The sequence below is a fragment of the Epargyreus clarus genome, unplaced genomic scaffold (assembly GCF_041222505.1).
Source record: "Epargyreus clarus isolate Ecla_fem2 unplaced genomic scaffold, WU_Ecla_fem_2.2 ptg000014l, whole genome shotgun sequence".
Lineage (NCBI taxonomy): Eukaryota > Metazoa > Arthropoda > Insecta > Lepidoptera > Hesperiidae > Epargyreus > Epargyreus clarus.
Window position 1 is genome coordinate 4,682,965 of NW_027332222.1, and position 17,652 is coordinate 4,700,616.

A 17,652-nucleotide genomic window follows, 5' to 3' on the forward strand; every position below is an offset into this window, starting at 1 on the left:
GTGGGCGAGAGCGGGCAGCGGCCGGATGCTGGGAGGGTCCCGCGCTGGCTTCATCCCGCTAATATCTGCATTCTGCAATTTCCTATTGCGTCGAGACTCGTTTCTATATTCGGAGCGGACTAACAGTATGGCGCAGACTATACCATTTATAAAGTCGTATGATTTCAAAGTGGGTCTTAAATAAGCAGATTTTGTAAAACAACTTCTCTTGTATGACCACTACAGACATACAAAAGAATAATAGTCAATCAGAACAAGAACTAGCTCGAAGTAAGGTCATAGGTGCATAGTCGTAAATTCATAGATATTCTATGTAAATACACAGAATAGTGTTTCTTGCCAATATTACGGTTATTTGCATCTTTTTAATTTCTTATACAGCAGAACAATATAATAGTATTAAGTGCTCTATGGTATTGTAACACATTATTGTTATGTGTAAGGCTGAAATTACAGTTCATATACTAAAAAAATAACCAACATTTTTTTGGAAAAAAATACATTTTATCCCTAAGTCTTCTACTTTACGAATTTATTCAAACCTGCATTAGGTGCATGTATGTGTGGCAAAGTTGCTGTCTATGACGAACCAGAGAGAGTGCTAAGGCATTTATCGTTTTCGTGTGAACTCGACATTAAGAATTGCTTTTGCATCATACCGCTATTTCAAGGTACACTGTCTATTAAACTAGACATCGTATGTTATATTGTCAGTACCATGAATAAATTTAGGCGCCAAATATCAAGTTGATAGTTGTAAATACGACGATTTAATACCGTACCAACCTGAGATAGTTCCGACTCCGCTGAGTTTGCTCAATAACGATGAAGATGATCCGAACATTCCGTTGGATGATAAACCTTGTGTTAAACTGCTGACGGCTCTGCAATATAAACAAATAACAGTTCAAAATCGGAAAACGCACGTGTCGGTCGAAGGAGGCACGTGCCTACTTGTAAATTCTAATAAATGGCATTAAATACGCATGCTAAAAGGTCTACAATGTCGGTACAACTGTACACGAGTTAAGGTAAATAAGGTCATATACAATGATGATATACAAAGCTATTTACATTATTACAAGCCGGGGCGGCCACGCGCCGGCAGCGAGCGTTCGCTATCGACCACACTACTAGACCCATCGCGCGACCCACTCTCTACACAGAACTGGTTTTATGACTTTTGACTTTTTTGTTATTAATAAAATCTAATAAATATTGGAAAATAATATCGTATTTACGATTTGTATTTTATGTATTTTTGACAGGTATTTATCACCGAAATTACTCATATAATGTTGTAAATGCGTGTTTATTCATAATTATAGTCATTACTGGCGTGATGTATTTACACATAATATAATTATATTTCATAATATCTATATCTATGTAACAAGATTTTAACATGTTCCGCATTAAAGATTTGAAAATACGGCACAATGAAATTGATATCGTCGAGATTCATGCAACACGCAGATCGAAAATAAATGTATCGCGGTGTGCATATATGTATGGACGATTTCACGCGGCACATTATTGTGTGCGTGCAGTGCAGTGCAGTTTTGTTTCTAACCGCCCATTTATCAATTCTTCGCGCCAAGAATATCTTTTCTGATAAATAAGTAAGAAGGCAACGTTTTCATTTTACTCCGTCGTGAAATGTGTATCAACACATACCCGTTTTCTTCCTCATATACATAACATATAAATATACATTATTTACATAGCCGGCCAATAAGTCGCGTCAACTAGGATCTCAGACACGTGTGGTCGGACCAATATAATTAATTATCGTTAATCGGGTAGGTAAACCGTTCGGCGAGAGAGTAGCGGTGGGCACGGCGCGGTGTGGTGTGGAGCGCGTGCGTGCGTGTGTGTATGTGTGTGTGTGTGTGTGCGTGTGCGTGAGGGTGGTGCACCTGTACTTGGCGGTCTCCGCGCCGGGCGCGGCGGACACGGGCCGCAGCCCGACGGGCCCGAGCGCGGCGCCGAGCGGCGGCGACAGCGGCGAGGGCCCCCACTTGCGCGCGTACTCCTGCAGCGCGGCGGCCGGCCCGCCGCCGCCGAACTCGAGCGAGTCGCGGCGCGCGGCCGCGGCGCCCGCGCACGCCGCGCCGCCCGCGCCGCCTGCAACCAACACCACAACTGCCCGCTCCAGCACTTGCCTCCGGGACTCGCCGCCCGACCCCCGCCGTGGCGTCGCGTACACATCCTCCCTTCCGATACTTTACATGTGCGCATCTCTTATATTTTGGTCGTTAAACGTTACCCGCTATCTACTATTAAAAACTCTCTATTATTACGTCTACTTAGTGACCTAAATAGGTAAAAAATCTAACAAAGATTTGTAAAATTGAATCACTAAATATATACGATAATGAAAAGGCCACGACAAAAACGAAGCAAAATCGTAATTACAAGGAAACATTATCTTATATGAAATTAATATTATATTTACAAATTATATTTTACAACACATTTATATTTATAATCAATAATATCGGAAGAAATACACGTACTCAACGGGGGAACAAAAGTATATTTTTAAGAAATAAGTTGAGGGAAAAGGTATACGGGCGGCGACTTCGCTTCTACAATTATAAAATATCGGCAAACCACCAGGGATATGCCACCGCGCTACAAGTTCCAAAAGTAAAAGACAAAAGGTGGTAAAACCCTCAATGGTTCGACGACGACACCTATTTCTGCCTCATAAGCAAACGCTGCTGTGTTCTGGTTTAAGGAAGACTTACTTATTCAAGGCTTTCCAACTTGGCCCTCGGGGGTGACAATACAACTGTTGCCAACTTTAGGGAGGAGTCTAATCTTGTCAGGTGTTGATAACGGATGTCCATGGACGGCAATAGCCGCTTACCATTAGATGGACTGCATGCTCGTTTACTACTTCAATATTATAAAAAAAGCCAATCTGCCGGACACCATAGCCAAGAAGAATGCATCTGATGTGTGTTATTTAATGTAAACAAACGAACATAAGTGTATGGTCTTTGCGAAGTTCTAAAAAAGCTGGGAAGTTTAATCAAAATTTGACAGAACACATTTATCACAATCAGTTACATTAAAGACTATTATTCCCGAATGTAAGAATATAGCCCTAACTTCACTAGACCACCGGCATATAACATAAATTACTACAGAATACAGTGAAAGACATATAATGAAAGACTTTTGGTCGGCACTCAGTTAACACAAGTATAATATAAAAACCTTAAGAATAACTAATATAGCGGTTATCTGGCATGCATAATCAAATGATTACAAAGCCTAATAAAATGAAAGTGTTTAATAATATTTTTATGGATAATTACACTAAAAATATTTGAAATTATGGGATTATAGGTAATTATAATCTATTTTGCTACATTTATGAAACAAATGTATGAGATTTTGTTTATATGTACATTATGTAAATTTATATATAAAAAAACTGTAATAAAAATATGTTCACACGAGTACTGTCTATAATGATTTTGATTACATCGGTTTAAAATGTATGTTAAGAATATTATTACACTACACAAAGTAAAAAATGACATTATTAAATAAAATATACATATTATTAAAACGTTAATTACGTTAAAGTCATTAGGTACAAGTTGATCCCATCAACCATTCACCCAAGTGGCATCCATCTGAGTTGGGCCACCTGTTTTTACAAATATTTTTTTAAAGATTGAAGAAATTTCAGATTGATACAATGATAACCAATGTCTATCTACAAGATTTTGTAATTCAATAAACAAACGAAGCTTAAAACATGGAGAGGTGAGTAAAACTAATAATTTTGTCACATGCTTTTAAGACCAAAATTAGTAGATATTATTTTATCATATATACATAGTACATACGTGTGCCGACTGATCTGGTGGGCGTTGTGTTTAATTTATGAAATGCAGCTCAAAGGACAAAGTTCTTTCAAAATAAGAAATATACTTGTTAAATATTATATGCATTTTTATTTTCTTGTGTATTTTTAATTGCGTCTGACCTTCTTATAAGTGGAATTTGAGAAGTAAATAATATTACATGGGATCTTTATACATTAAATATACCTTGAGAACTTTAAATGGCCACTACTTTTATCCCAACAAAAAAATATAAACTGCAGTTCACAAAAACACTTGGCCGATTAATGTTTAAGATACTCAAACGTTACAATGAACGATCAAAACAGGTAATATAATTTATAGTACTGCAATCGGGTTAATGTAAGTATGATACGATCGGAATGTGCTAGCGCGTGTGTACTGACCAGGTTGCGGCTGCTGCGGCTGCGGCTGCGCGGCGGCGGGCGGCGCGGACGAGGCGGCGGGCAGCGCGGGCGCGGGCGGGTACTGGCGCGGCGCCAGCACGCCGCCCGGCGACACCAGCCGCAGCGGCGTGCCGTTGCGTCCGCCCATCACCAGCGAGCCGGGGTCGTAGTACGGGATCATGTACTGGCCCTGCCCGTTCACCTGCTGCTCGCCCTGCTGCGGCGTCAGCGGCCGCCGCGGCTGCTGCGCCTGCTGCTGCGCCGGCTGCGCCACCAGCCCCGGGTACACGCCCCATGGCGCCGCTACGCCGTAGTACGGCGGGACGCCCGCTATTAACGCGCTCACGTACGGCGCACCCTCCTGCCCGGCGTTGATAACGTATGGCGCTTGGGTGAAGGCCTGTTGCGCGGCCAGTTGCTGTTGGAGTTGGAATTGCTGTTGCTGTTGTTGCTGCAGTAGTTGCAGCTGAGCGGCGGCCGCCTGCCCGCCCGCCGCCGCTGCCTGTTGTGACCGGAATAATTGCTGCAACAAAGATAAACCAAGTTTAATGACCGGCCTAACGGCATGAAGTAGACATTTAATCGCGTATTTACTTTAAAAGCTAAAGTAATAAAATAAGAAAAGAAGAACAAAACCGTTAAGTACTAAATACTCAAAGCAACAATGAAACGCTGTAATATTACAATCATAATAGTATAGTCGGTCGTACAGGGATGAATAAACTAATGTTTAATTAATAGAAGGAAAGTATAATTTATTTTTTATATTCGAAGCTGCGGTGCTCGAGGGCTTCTCTCGGTAAAGCGCGCTAATTAACACAATCGTTTAAAAAGTTAATAACAAGCCGCGTTGCTGTCCGGTGCATATGCTGCTACTGGCTCCCGGCCACCGTGTTTGTTTCTTTGGATATGCCAGAAAAAAGATAGCTACATTATACATTCCGTTTAATTAAAATTGTAAATGTTCCGTTTCATTAAATTATTTCACTACGTACCACCAACTATTATCATTCATTGCACGTGTGATATTTTTAAGGATAATTATTTTTAAACAATAGTTGTAAATATGAAAAATGTCGTAGTAACAATTAACATATTTTCGGTTCGTGTGGGATATTTTGAATGGGGTGAATCACGAGTGTCAGAGCACGTAATGCGACTGTGATGTCATCGAGAGCGGCCGGGCTCCATTTACCTGTTGAGAAGAGATTAGTTGGCGGGGCTCCAGGGCCGTATGCCGGCCGCGCGCGTCGTACTGTAAACACCGTCAAACATTCCGCACACAACATCGCTCGTGCACTCTGTGCCGCCTTTTCTATTGCCACCACCTGCCCCATTCCAAATTCGTTGCCATTTGCAGCTTGGTAAAAAATGGCAAATCTGCATTTGGTTGTCCCGTAATAATTCCTATTAATTGTAATATTTTATGGTTTAATTACGATTAAACTCTAACTGTCAAATACTCCCACAAATTAAACAGCCAAGTCAAGAATTATGTATCTTTGGGAGTTTTACATATAACGTAACGTTGTCAAATAGGACACGTTAGCGTTATTACCGATGGAAATAACAAACTAGCAGACAATCCTCCTGGTAAGAGGTCCCTGCTGCCTAAGATGGACCACATCTACGTGGCTACTCTTAAGGACTAGGTTGGAACGGTTTGTGTCAAGTGTCTCTGTTTTACTACACATTAGGACATAGCGCTAAGAGTTTTGTTAAAAAAGAAGCAGTGCTAGTAGGGTTCCTCCAGGGATAATTGAGAGATTTCGGCCAGTTTTAGTCATTTTTGGTTATACGTGTATCTGCGAAACATTACAGGAGCAGAAGTAGTCATAAGAAAAATGGACAGTTAAATATTTAATGGACGTGCATGTTTCTTTACGGTGTAAAATAATTGTCATATAATTAACCACAAACCTTCGCATTACGCCTATTCACTCTAGTTAATGGATCAAGTAAGTTGATCTAAGACTCTACGTAAACTTTGTATCCATCGATATAAGGTATCTACATAAAGCTGAAGAGTAATCCTCAAAACAGATGCCAACAGAAACCTCGTCGTAATTTTAATTACGGTGCTACTATATTCCGGGTGTCTATTTTATTTTTCATTAGCTAATTGACACAAAATGATTATCTGATGTCGTAACTTCGTAGCGGGTGAAAAGTGAGATTCTAAAGTCTCGGTCGTTCGGTCGGGGTGTCGCGTTTGATCTCGTAACGCGGTGGCTCGTGCTTCCCAGACAATTTAATTCATTGAGGTGGTGTAATTTAGCCCCGTGCGGGCGCGGGCCGTGCACGTGCGCAAAGCGGGGCAACTTGACCGCTACAAAATTAAGTCGCCGTTGTCGCTGAAGTCGCAGGTAGCAGCCGTGAGGAAGCGTCTCGCATTCAATTAGACGTTCAGTAATCCGGCTGCGGCGAGCTTCGATACCAATTACAGTGTTATTAGTGAGGGAAGGAGCGTGCATGCTACAGAGTTCATCCAGTAAATTTCGTATTACACTACCACAGCTATCCGCGTACCTATAACGGCAATTGAAACCTATTAACAAGGGTTGTTCATACTAGAAATAATAAATACAAAATAACATTTCTTCCAATTTAGGTGTCTTTTAATACGTTTTTAAAATTTCTGCAGACGCGTATCCCTTAAATTAATTCTAGATATCGTTATTTTAGTTCAGGAGCCTTAGGGCGTGCTACGTCCATTTGTTACTGTCCAATGATTGATATCAACGTAGCCAAGTAGTACGTCATGTTCCATAATTACTACACGAACGTGACATCTAAACCATTAGTGCAGTAATACGCTAGTAAAGATGTCAAGTCATGAAATGAGCGGGTAGTGGCTAGGTGGTGGCTGTGTCGCCGGCAGTACATGACATCCAATGACATTTATTATTTACGAGGACGATGACGAGAGGACGAGCGACGCGTTGTTCCCGCGAGGATCGCCCGCTTCAGGCGTCGGCAAACAAATTACGCGACAAAGCAATCAATTATAAGGACAAGAACGTAGCTGAGCCTCTCGAATCGAACGTTACGTCAACAAGAAGCTTTTAGTGGCAGCGACGAAATGCTACTGCTTCTTGCAAGCGCCTCACCTCTGCATTTAACGTCTTTACGAGTAAAATTGTTTGCCGAAGAGAGTGGAGCAACGTGAATTGCGAGAAAAACATTTTAGAAGAAAGAAAATTAGATTGCCGATCGAGTACAAAAGCTAATTTGGAGAGAATCGAAGTCGACGGGGTCGGAAGTCGCAACGAGATTACAGTGATAACCGCGGCTGGCGGCGTGCTCTGCCACCGCCTAAAGTTGGTATATCAAGCTGTAACGAGTTTATCTGCCCCGAGGGCTGCTAAGGTCTGCTCCCTTGGCTCATAACCTAATGTTTATATCAATATAAGTACACTAAATTCCAAGTTTATTTACAATATAATAGGTATATAATTTATGTACGTCCTTACATGAAAAAAATTATCTCTCTTATGAAAACTGTCATGCAGGTAATATTTTTTATGACTCACATTTTAATTTGGTCGTAAGGAGGGTTTTTTATGAAAACTATGGTCCCGATTTAATTAGACTGTTAGATACCTACTGTCTACGCAAAAAACCGTTAGAATCTCGTGAAAAGGTGGCAAAGGGCGAGGGCGGGCTCAAGTTGGGCGGAGCGTAGCCACGCCTACGTCGCCCACGCCCTGCCAGAATTACAACTTAATATTTATTTTGACGAAGACTAGTTCAATAATGTAAAGTTGAAGAGTCACGAAGCGGTCTCCGCAATCTATTAAGTCAATTTAGTTTCCTTTTGTATAATTGTAAAAAAAAAAACATTTATTTGTTTGTGCGTTAAATGAAATATTTAAATATTCGGATGATATAACATGTGATTCACATGAATAAAGTCTGAAAGCCCGATTCCAAAACCATCTGAATACTTAAATATAAATAAATAAAACTATTTTCTATCATAATTCATAAGGGCAGATTTACTCGCAGTAGTCCATATAATCGTAACTAGCCTCTGGATAGGTGGATTCCATTACCTAGCACTCATGGAACAGGACCTAAAGTTGACTACCGATGCCTACCCCTGATCACGTTGTACCCCTGTAATTTAGACGAATCCAAAACTGAATATAAAAATATTTTTGAAATTTTGGCCAAGTTACTTATCCTGCTAAAATTTTAAAATATATCATAAAATGTTAGAGGAATAATAGGATTCATGTAAGAAATATAAAAACACACTCGGTCCTGACCGGGGTCAGAAGCGCACGGAAAAGCTCGTTAATATTATACCGAGAACATTGTTTATTCGTCCAGGTGTTCGCATTTTCAATATAGTGACGGTAGTTGCCAGTTCATTAGGAAGTAATACATGACAAAGATTTACTTAAACCTTATTAAAAATCGAGAAGAATATTTTAACACTTGGGTCAATTAGGCCAGCAACCTCATGCTAAACATACCGCACTGAAGCAGCATTTTGAAGTAGGCCGCAGATCTTTCGCAGCTTAGTTTAGTATAGTCCAGGGCTTCTCAATCTTTGAAATGACACGACCCCTACAATGTACTTTAATATATTTCGAGACCCCATAACCTTTATTTTAGTATGTTACAAAATATTAACGTGTTTTATTTTAGATGTCGGTTAGATATTTAAACATGTAAAACACTCATTTTAAATCGATTACGTTAAAAAAACAGAAACCTTTAATAATTTATTTGTAGGTATATATTTTTGATCTTTACCTATATAGCACTTTTTCTTATTTATTGAGACTCTGCGATACCCTTATAAAAGCTATGCGACTCCCCGGGGGTAGCGACCCAAATTTTGAAAAACACTGCTATATAGTCATCAATGTCATCACCTAACTCGATACTGTAATCAGTCTATTTGCAAGGTTTATACCAGTTCCTATCGATTGATATGATACAGTAAGTAACAACAGAAAACTATTTATTCTCGAACTTTTCCGCCTCTCGTCGATTCGTTAATTTACGATTTGCACGTCGTTACTTGTGTTCGTTCTTATTTGTATAGCAGACCGTATTAAAAATAGTTACTTCAATACAAATAAGTCTGTTTCAACGAATAAGTGTAGTAGGTACGTGTTTTTTTTAAATAAACCAGAACACAAGGTGTATTTAATTGAGTATGTTTATTATGATTCATGATTCATACTCGTACATAATAAGATAATAAGGAAAGGAGTATCTGTACATATTTTTATGATTGTGTTCGGAAAACATGAACATTACAGAGCCATAATACTAGTTATAATGGAAATATAAATTAGCAATTTTATCTAAAATAATAAATAAATATCCCTAATTAAACCCTTATCTGGATTATAATTGACTTGATGCATTTACCTTTTTTGTATGAAGGAATCATAGCAGGGAATCCGCTATGGTCGCCCAATAACGTCCAAGCAAGCATAAGGTATGCTTGCTTGGACGTTTATAGGGCGACCATAGCGGATTATGGTTAAAGACTTTATTTTCTCTTAAGAATATTCACAATTCACTTACAGAGAAAACACATAATTAAAACTATTATATGCCACCTAGCGTAAGTAACATGATAATAAATAAATGATAGTTTAACAATAATAAGTATAATTATTTTGTATCTAAAGCAAAAACAGTTAATACAATTTTCGACAAAGAGGGTAGATTCAGAAAAGTACACTGCGAATTGCAAGGAATAACGAACTTGTTATTGTTACTAATGATACGCTCAACAACTAGCGGATACAAGGTAAAGAGCGGACAGAATTATTATACATAGTACTGAATTATTTTACTGAGTTTTAATTAATATATTGATAGAATTTTTGTCTTATTCGATTATAGTATTATTTATATTTATTATTTAAGGGGCGTATATAAGTGTATGACTGTGTATGTGTGTGTGTGTGTGTGTGTGTGTGTGTGTGTGTGTGTGTGTGTGTGTGTGTGTGTGTGTGTGTGTGTGTGTGTGTGTGTATGTGTGTGTGTGTGTATGTGTGTGTGTGTGTGTGTGTGTGTGTGCGCGTGTATGTGTGTGTATAATGTATGAATGAAATTTGTTCTGCCTTAGTACATAGGTAAGTCTTTTTGATAATGTATTTTTAACTGATTTTTAAATATGTCTTGCTGCTTGTCCTGCTATATCTTGAGTTTTAACCAACACTTGAATTTTAAACCTAATAAAAAAGACGCTTTCTACATAAGTACTGTGACTGTGTCGTAGGTGCCACGGACGTAAACATAGACGAATATTATACACAAGAGGTAATTATGTTATTGATTACTTACCAACATTTATCAATGGAATTTTTTAAGTGGATGTTTTAATATGGAATCGACGTATGTCTGATAGATTCATACAATCTGGCGGGAAGTGACACGAGAAGCGATCAATAGTAAGCCATTTAGAGCTATTACCGTTTGGCCCCCTAGTAAACATATTCAAAAACAATTTTGTTCTTGGCGAGAAGTTATTACAAATAATTCTTAAGCCAGATCAAATTCTATGGGTATACCTAATGCAGGCCTCTGTGACCGAAAAAATATGCTGGATTATTTTCGCGACTTTGAGACCGGCTTGTTATATATATAATAAACAAAAGTCATTTCATGTGTTATTATGTTATGAGTTTATGGGCCATGTTACAACAATCTATTAATATTATATAACAAAACCCCCGACACCTCTTTCTAACTATCTATACCAATGCCAAACGCGATCAACTTACAAACGACCGAACTCAAAGTTTTCACCAATGCCAGTATGACACCAATAGACACGTGTGATCCATGAGGAAGGTTCAGGTGTATTAATCCAGTAAGTTTTGTGAAAAAACGTCTGAAGATTGACGAAGATTCTTAATGAGTATATTCTACAAGCTCGACGCAACAGGCCGATATATCAGTATACTACGACAGAAAGAAAATTAGACATATTATGCTATGCTATCCGTGAGAAGCCGGGACGGGTTGCTAAAAAAGTGCTTAAAAAATACATCAACAGTATAAACCGAAATCAGCAGTGATATACCTCAGTCAGTATAATTTAATGAATTTATAAATCGCCAAATATGAGAGATCATTTACTTTCGGTAGCCAGTTGGGACTATCATACTATCACTAACATAACAATGGAACCAGTCGATGCGATTATTCTTCAATGTAAACGTTACTGACTGGCGGTTTTGCTTCGTGTGTGTAAAAATACATTGATAGGAATAAATGATCACTCGTTAGTCTCATTATCTACAACTGTTCTAATTATATCAACATTTACTGTGGGTGCTTTGTTTCACGAAATTATACACTGATTTAATTATTAAAAACTAAAGAACACACGCTTAATTAGAGAAATCAGAATTGAAATAAATATGAGTATGTCAATTTGCACATTAAAATATAAATTATATAATACCTATATGTATGTATACAAAGAGTTTGTAATTCATAGTATGACATGATTAATCAAATATCTTTAGAGTGATAATTCTACGAAATGAGGAATATTTAACATTATTAAAATAACTACATTTCTAAAACATTTCTTACGTAAGAAATTTCCTTTCTTACTATTTAAACCGTATATCACTAATGAATAAGTGCAATTAATTTGTAGAAATAGAAGAGGCTTTAGCAAAACATTCAGAACTGTAAACATTCAGAAACCAATATATATCTTAGATAGATAGGATGAGTATTTATTGGTCGCGTTGGTGGTTGACGGTGGCGGGCGGCGCGGGCGGTCGGGTGCGGCCGGACGAAGCTTTTATCAAAATTAGCAGCAGGCGCGCCCGCGCCGCGGCGCACCCCTCTCGTAAAACACCACGGCCATCACCGCATCGACGACTTGGGAGCCGCACCTAGCTGTCACACCCTCGCAATTCACCCTCAGATATTACACTTAGTGACGTGGTTTTTGTATTCGATCATGCTCACTTACGTGATCACAAAAATATATACCTATACGTGTAATAACACATTTTAAGTACAAATTTACATTTCAAAAAACACTGCCCACACTTCTCTAGTTAAATCCTTGTGACTATTTAAAGGATGAAACGACACCGAGCCTTGGCTAGGCTTTGCAAAAATACTACGGAATAATAAAGAGGCGCATTTCATAGCTGAGAACATAACGCGGATTTGTGGGGATCAGATGGCGGACATTTGGCCTTCCAAAGCCGGTCACGTATCCAACAGTAAACAGCTTGAGAATTGTTGACTTACAGAATACCACAACTCGTCGTGTTTAAAAATTTGCATTCAGGTTATAAACATAAGAATGATAAAAGAATGTTGGGAAAGCTAGGTAGAGTAGACGATATCTTTTGTAATCCAAAATGAAAACCCTAATTTTAATATCAGTGATTTGAATGGTAATGGCATTAAATAGTTGCCCGATACGCCAGTGACACAATAAGTTGGTCAAGTGGGTGAAGTGAGGCCAGTATCTACGCAGACCGATTTACTCGTCATCTGTATGCGTGTTAGCTCTATCTGTGACATTATTTGGTGACACAATGTGCTTGTGTTTTTTTTTTCTTATATAAACTCAATCTCGAAACCAACAAACAGTGCACGAGAAAAAAAACCTACTTTTACGAACTATGATTACATACATGATCTTTCAATTGTTGGGAAAATTGAAGAGACTTGTGTCCAGTAACATTATAATCCTAGAGACGCTAGTAAAGACGATAGTCATAATAATGAAAATTAAATTAATGAGCCCATAAACTTCAAAAATACCATGTCCGGTATGAGGCATCGAAGCGTATAATAATTTAACTTACAAGAGTATACTAGATCTAAACTAAAATTGCAACACGTTAGTAGCGGAATGTTGCGAAGTAGTTCCAACGTAACTTCATAAATTAAGGATACATAACAAATTTCCGCAAAATAACGCCTAATAATATTAACTATCATACGATATAATGAAACGTGATATAAAGTCAAGTAAGGATACATAATCTTAAGCGAGATTGAGGAAAAACAAGCTTGTGGCCTCATTACCATGAAGATATGTCCTATTACAAAATTGTATGTCCGCCACATCAGAATACAGTTTTAAAGCTATAATTAATATTCAATGTTCCAGTTGTTCTAATCCGAAGATTTATAATCTCTAGACGCATACAACGGCTACATTATTAACAATATAAGTAATTCATTAATATGTGCAACGCAATGGCGAGTGTCCAAAGTAGCGTGTCGGTTTATGACATTAAATGACACAAATCGATTTGGCAGAAGGCTGCGGCAAGACACTCGTTTCGGCAAATGTTAGTAGGCTGAGCGAATGTGCACTAGGCGGAAACGGAAGACGCCCTTATCTTGCCACGCGAGTGCTTCCATGAGAAAATCCTTTGCACCCAAAATTTAAAAGATAGTATTTTAAAAACAAACATATTTATAATACACTAAGCCTAAGGCTCTGTTGAGCCAAAATAACAATGCTCTACAACACACAAAGCAATTTAAAACGCTGCATAAAAGGCAGTCCATAGAAAACAAAGGAGGAAACGAAACATTAAGGATGCGAAGGTGGTGAAAATATGAATATATTACACAGCAATACGAGCCAGGTAATCACACGCACGCAAGAAAACGGGCCACGGCTTACACCGGTAGGTATAAGAATTTTATTCGTAAAACCAATAATTCATGTAGGTACAACTTTAATTTCGGCGAAATAAAACCTAAATGATAAATTATGACGTATAAAATGTGCCTACAAAGTGTGCAGAATGGGTAGTAAAACATCAACAGAGGTCGTAAAGAATTGGGAGGAGAGCGTGGCGTGGTTACGATACATGGAGCGTGGTTTCGAGATGGAGGACGCTGGTGGGTAACGAGGCCGCGTAATGAAGTGCTACGTTCGGCCCTGGCTCGCACCTCCGCTCCAATTTCCGCTAACAGGACCATAACGCAGCCCGCCTTTCGACCTCTTATCCCCTACTAGTGCCATCTGAATCTATGTAAACCCCAAAGAGAATATGCAAAGTACTTTCCATGTTACTACATTGTACGCCAAAAAATGAAAAACAAAACTTTCACTTATCTCGACATTACAAGTTAATTTTAAGAAAATGAAGCAAAGGAGAAAGGAAGCCAATGTAATTATATCGCTTGAGGTGGTGGAGGGCTAGCGAAATGGCTTCCTTAAATCGTTTGTTTATCGTCAAACCTTTTCAAAGAGTTCATAAATATGTATCTCAAAACCAAAATGACTATTATAATGAGACTACTATAATGAAAAAATAACAGGATTAATAATGATGGACCCTTACACCAACCACACACACAACCAGCATATCAACTACACAAGATTGTTCATCATCATTGATTATAATATTAAGTAGACGCAACGACAAATCTAGTTTACAAAAAATAAGTACATTTCTGCATCCTGCATTAAAATATTAACTACTTAGTTAATGACTTATGCAAATAATATTTTCTTTTATACTTCACCATTAATGGTGAATGCTGTTTTGGTCAAACTTTTACTTAACTGTCACAAGAAGGCCGTCGAACTCTAACGGTGCTTTGATCTCAATTCAATATGTGTTGTAGTTTGGATTAAAAAATCTATCTAGAATGTAGTAAGAAATTTGGACAAGCTAATAAAACATAATACAAATGTACACAAATATAGGGACGTGTAAAATTATTAATTAAAATAATATAAGTAACAACTAACGAAGGCAATGCTATGCAAAGCGAAGATAGTAAGATGGGTGAGGTGAATGTACGCACGAAGTGTGCCACGGGCCGGAGAAATACTTCGGATTGGATACCGTTAGTGGAACGCGGTCAGGCCAGCAGCGGTACCGGTATCCGCATCTACAACTTACCCACTTACTTAATCACTTATGAAGTTATGATCATTGAGGAATTAAAATCGTTTAACTCATACCAATTAATATTGGATGTGATTGTAGTGTTTTAATAAAAAAGGAAGTATCGAGTTAAAAAACGGTATGCAGGTAAAGAAACGCACTATTGAAGTACAACAACGACACGGAGGCAGCTCTTCTCAGCGTGGTAATCGGAGCGTTTCTAATACCCACGCTTTGACTCGGTTTCACCGCACGCTTCTTGCCTCCGTTCTTATTTATTCGTTTTGCGAAATCGTTTGTAATATGATAACGTTCAAGTCGGGTACCAAACGACTCTTGGGTTCTCACGAAACTTCACACGGACTTCTTGCACCCAGTTAGCTATTGAATTCCTCCCATTACAGTCAACGGACCGATAAAGGTGTTAGCTTACACGAATAAAGAGAGTATCGGAGGCGAGCCGAATAGGTGACTAAAACATGGTTTCAGTTCGCGGAGCGCGCGGTAGAAAGCAAAGTTATGGTAATGAGAGTTTAAAAGCGGACAAATGAATATTTTTCACAATAATTATGTTGGGTGGAACAGGTAAGGCGTGAAGCGCATCGGAGCTCCGCGGCGGGCGCAGCAATTTGCATCACAAATGCGGGTGGCAGCCGCGATGCGCCCGCTCGCCCTACGGTGGTGCCCGCCGCGGCACCCGCCCGGATCAGACAATGTCACAATCAACATCGCGTGGACGCTTTTTGGCCATCATGTGATTGCCGATTGTGGTTCACCATAATCGACACCAAGATTTATTAGAGTCACCATTCTAGTCTAGCCACTATTGCAGTGGAGACATAGAATATTGTACAGTATGCGTTCTATAAAGTTACATATTTATAAAAACTATTCTTCTCGTGAACGTTCGTAAGCAAAAATATGTTTGAGAAATTATTAAAACGTAATAAATAGATCGATCGTTGACTATGTTAATATGCAATGGATTTGTTCAGTAGTGAAGTACAGCTTAAAACCTATAGTCTAAAATGGTTTATCGTTTCTCAAATGGGAAAGGTAATGCGAGTAAAAGCGGCCAAGTTGAGAGGCGATGAATTAATAACGAACTTCTCCCGCGACGCGTGATGACGGCCAACAAGAGTAGCGCATTAGACGCCAACAATGAGAATTTACAAAAATCTCACTCTAATTATTGCAAGATATATTTTCTTCGCGCATTTTTTGTTAAATTATGGGAATAAATGAGCAAACTTGGCACTCAAACGTCAAAACATTTATGAATAAAGATTTTAGGAATAAGTTACAAGTAAAAGTTCTATCTATAACGTGCTATGAAGTTAAATATTTGTAACGGTATGCGCTTAACTCATTTGAAGATTTAAATATTTTGGAAATTAAATTCTATAATAGCAACATTTGTTTTAGCTTTTTTTGTTAATGTTGGGACTAGAGTTTGATTTTTTGATGTTGTTTCAGATATATTATGGAATATAGCGTAGTTCGTAAATCAGCACTAATGTGTAGCTCAAAAGCTACAAGCTCGTTGAAAAGGGGGAATCGACCACAATTCTAACAAATGTAGACCATTTGTTAAATTCTAAGTCAGAGGTTCAACAGTGAAATATGACGACTATCTCGACCAAATGATGCAATCACAGGCAGGATTTAAGAGATTCTACCTTTCCTGCGTCAATTTACCCTTTTTCATACTTATAAAATGGCTATTCCTCTTGTTAAAAATAACGATCCCGGGATTCTTTTACATGGAGCAAGATATAAGTTATTCATATTTTTTATTGAACTATATGGAACAAATTAATACTTTGAAAATCTACTCGTACTTTACGTGTATTATACCCGCAGTAATATAACAGCATGTTAAGGGAAGGCAGTGTAAGGTGCGTCCAATATTGAGATAAATCTTGTGCGGAATGACTCGTGTCGAAATTAACCGAGGTGCCTTACTTGGCGTCGGGTCGACGAAATGGGTGGTAAAGCGTCTTTTAATTAAATCAAGTGACGCGTCTCACAGGTAGCTTCAATCACGGAACCCCAATAAACCCGTGCGCGAAATAGAACTGCTCACTTCGTCTTACGCTTGCTAACTACTAAAACATAATCTTTTACGCGTGACATGGGAAATCTTAGCATAATCTCAAACCAAACGAAACAAACAAATGCAACCAACAGTTTTATCCGTTTTACTAAACAATTTTGGGTAAAATATATGTGCATAACTTCTGAACGTAAACGTTTGCACGTTGATATTTCGCGTAACTTTTCTGTAATAAGCTCCCGTGTATGCATGTTCACGTCTTGGCAACAAAGTCACATTTCCTCCCCCGTCTTATCAAATCAAAGATAATACTAATACAATTTTATCTTCCTTTTTTAACGTAGCTCCGAATATAGAACTGTAAAGGAAGGTTATACCGGTGCACGAGAAAATGAAGAGCTAAATCAGTAGGGGAGGATATTGGAAATATTAAAGTGGCGACCGCAGAA

At 38.5% G+C, this 17,652-nt stretch overlaps 1 protein-coding gene across 8 annotated transcripts in view; it reads right to left on the reverse strand.

The window, feature by feature from the left end:
- Positions 1-17,652, reverse strand: part of pum (pumilio) — a 78,697-nt gene that overhangs the window by 6,481 nt on the left and 54,564 nt on the right. For all 8 annotated transcript variants that reach the window (XM_073079555.1, XM_073079553.1, XM_073079552.1 and 5 more), the window contains 3 exons: positions 4,274-4,796; positions 1,920-2,127; positions 787-884 (listed from right to left, as the gene is read on the reverse strand). In XM_073079555.1, the coding sequence (XP_072935656.1) occupies positions 787-884; positions 1,920-2,127; positions 4,274-4,796 (829 nt within the window). The remainder of the gene's footprint in view (positions 1-786; positions 885-1,919; positions 2,128-4,273; positions 4,797-17,652) is intronic.